General features: G+C 42.7%; 1 protein-coding gene across 1 annotated transcript; it reads right to left on the bottom strand.

Annotated features, from left to right (window-relative positions):
* Positions 1-1047: 1047 nt before the first annotated feature.
* Positions 1048-2215, bottom strand: LOC109401606 (checkpoint protein HUS1). Its single transcript, XM_019674182.3, has one exon. The coding sequence runs from the start codon at positions 1946-1948 to the stop codon at positions 1064-1066; it is 885 nt and encodes a 294-aa protein (XP_019529727.3). The 5' UTR covers positions 1949-2215; the 3' UTR covers positions 1048-1063.

Below are 2215 nucleotides of genomic sequence, written 5' to 3' on the forward strand. Positions count from 1 at the left end.
TCTCGTCTAGAGATTCAACAGAATCTCGTCTAGAAATTCGACAGAACCTCGTCTAGAGATTCGACAGAACCTTGTCTAGAGATTCGACAGAATTCCGTCTAAAGATTCAACAGGATCTTGTCTAGAGATTCGACCGAATCTGGGCTAGAGAACAGTTACCATCAGGGTACCAGATTCCGCTCATCTAAGGCCAGCTTTGCAGAAAAACATCTTCTTTGAAATGACTGTTAAGCAAATTTGTTATGTTTTTGCATTTTATGTTAGTTGAATCTACGTAGAATCAGATACAAATCAAGACTATTGTAAAAATTTTCATTAAAGTATGATTTTATTACAATTTGTGTGAGACCAAAGTGGTCCTAATTCCGCTCACGAACAAATTTATGCCATCTTTTAAATAGACTTTTCCGAAAAAGTAAATTATTTTTGCAACTTTATGTTTTTACCATTAGTTTTTCCTGTTCTGTGAAAGGGTATAATAGTGATCACTAATCGATTAAATACTCTGTGTGCTAAAATCGGCAGATTTTACGATTTTCATGTATTTTATTGCGTGAGCGGTTATTGGATCACATGAAATTACCCACAACTTTTTAGGGCCCAATAGCCGCTCAAAAAATTTCAGTGTTTTGTTTTTAAAATGTATGTGTTTCGGTAAATATTGCATAAAATGGCTTTGTTCTCATCTAATTTATATTGTCCAAGATAATCAGCGTCGAAAAGTGTGTATTTATGCGTGAAAACTTATTTTTTGCATCAGTGAGCGGCTGTTGGGTCATGAGCGGCTACTGGTACACTGACGGTACTAGGCTAGAGATGCTACAGAATCTCTTCTTGAGATTTGACAGAATCTCGTCTACAATTTCGAAAGAATCGCATCAGATCTCCGAGGGCATTTCGTATAAAACTTTGAAAGAATCTTATCTGGAGTCTGAAATTTTTTTCTCATCAGCTTTGGATTATCTTGCGTTACCCTATATAGAATGGAAATTTCTCAAATACATACAATCACAATCAAATGATTAAAAAAAATACGAAAACTTTATAAATAACGTTTAAATTTTTATTCAAAATCCACCGCCGGCAGAATAAAGTTCATAAATCCTTTCTCTCTCATTTCGAACCGAATTTTAAGCAAATGCTCATTCTTGATATTGGCAATCATTTTCGTTTCGCAAAAGTCCACGCTATCGAACAACGTGAACAACTTCTTGGAGTCCACCTTGCAGGCTGCCTCCAGGTTTTCCTGCTCTTCCTCTCCTCTATCATGAGCACCATCCGGCGGTTTTCCCCGTCTGCACTGTAGATTCTTGAAATGGCTGGCCACCGTAACGACATCCGTTTCCACGACCAACGACAACTCCCCGCCCAGGGTGGCATAGATCGTCACCGAAGGGGACATGTTCTTCTTCTTGTCCATCAGGCCCTTCAGGGCTTTAACCGACGGGAGCATAACGGTCAGGTCGTATACCATCTCCAACGGAAGATCGAAATTGCTCCACTCGCTGCGGGGAGCCACCGTAACCGGAATGTGATGCTGCACCTTCGGGTTCATGACGTCGCTCTCGTTGTGCACTATCCCACTCATCTCAACCGCCAAACAGGCCACATCCGTCTTCACCAGCTTTATCTTGATGTAATCCATGGAGTTGCTCTTGCTGTAGGACAACGCTTGTACCAGATTGGAAGCCGCGGCCATCAGGTAGATCTGGTTGTGCTCCGCGTCCACCCCATCCATGACGAACTCGCTGAAGAAGCCTTTCCGATCGGAGGCATCGATTTCACACCACAAGCACTGACCGGCTTCCACATCGCCTTCGATCTGGACGATCACCTTCGACGGTTGGATGTTGATGGCGATGTTGCGGGTGATGCGCGAAAACGTCGTCACAATGTCCAGCAGTTCGCGCATACACAGGGTATCCGTTATCACGGCACGGAACTTCATTTTGGTGGTTAAATATCACTATCTATCACATAGGAATCAAAGAAAAAATCGTACCGAATTCTGGCGGCAGTTACAAACGATACCGGTTGATTCGCGATTGCGAGCAAGACTCTGCAACAGCGATGTAAACAAACATCACCTCACACACCGAAACACGACGCCACCCCATCATCAGTGAAAGCTCTGAGAGCCTCCGAAAAAGCACGAAGGGTTTTTCCGAAAGCTTTTGGGCTTGTCGTGCTTGAAAATACAAAGAGGGGCGAAATA

This window comes from Aedes albopictus, chromosome 3, assembly GCF_035046485.1.
Source record: "Aedes albopictus strain Foshan chromosome 3, AalbF5, whole genome shotgun sequence".
In the NCBI taxonomy this organism is placed as follows: domain Eukaryota; kingdom Metazoa; phylum Arthropoda; class Insecta; order Diptera; family Culicidae; genus Aedes; species Aedes albopictus.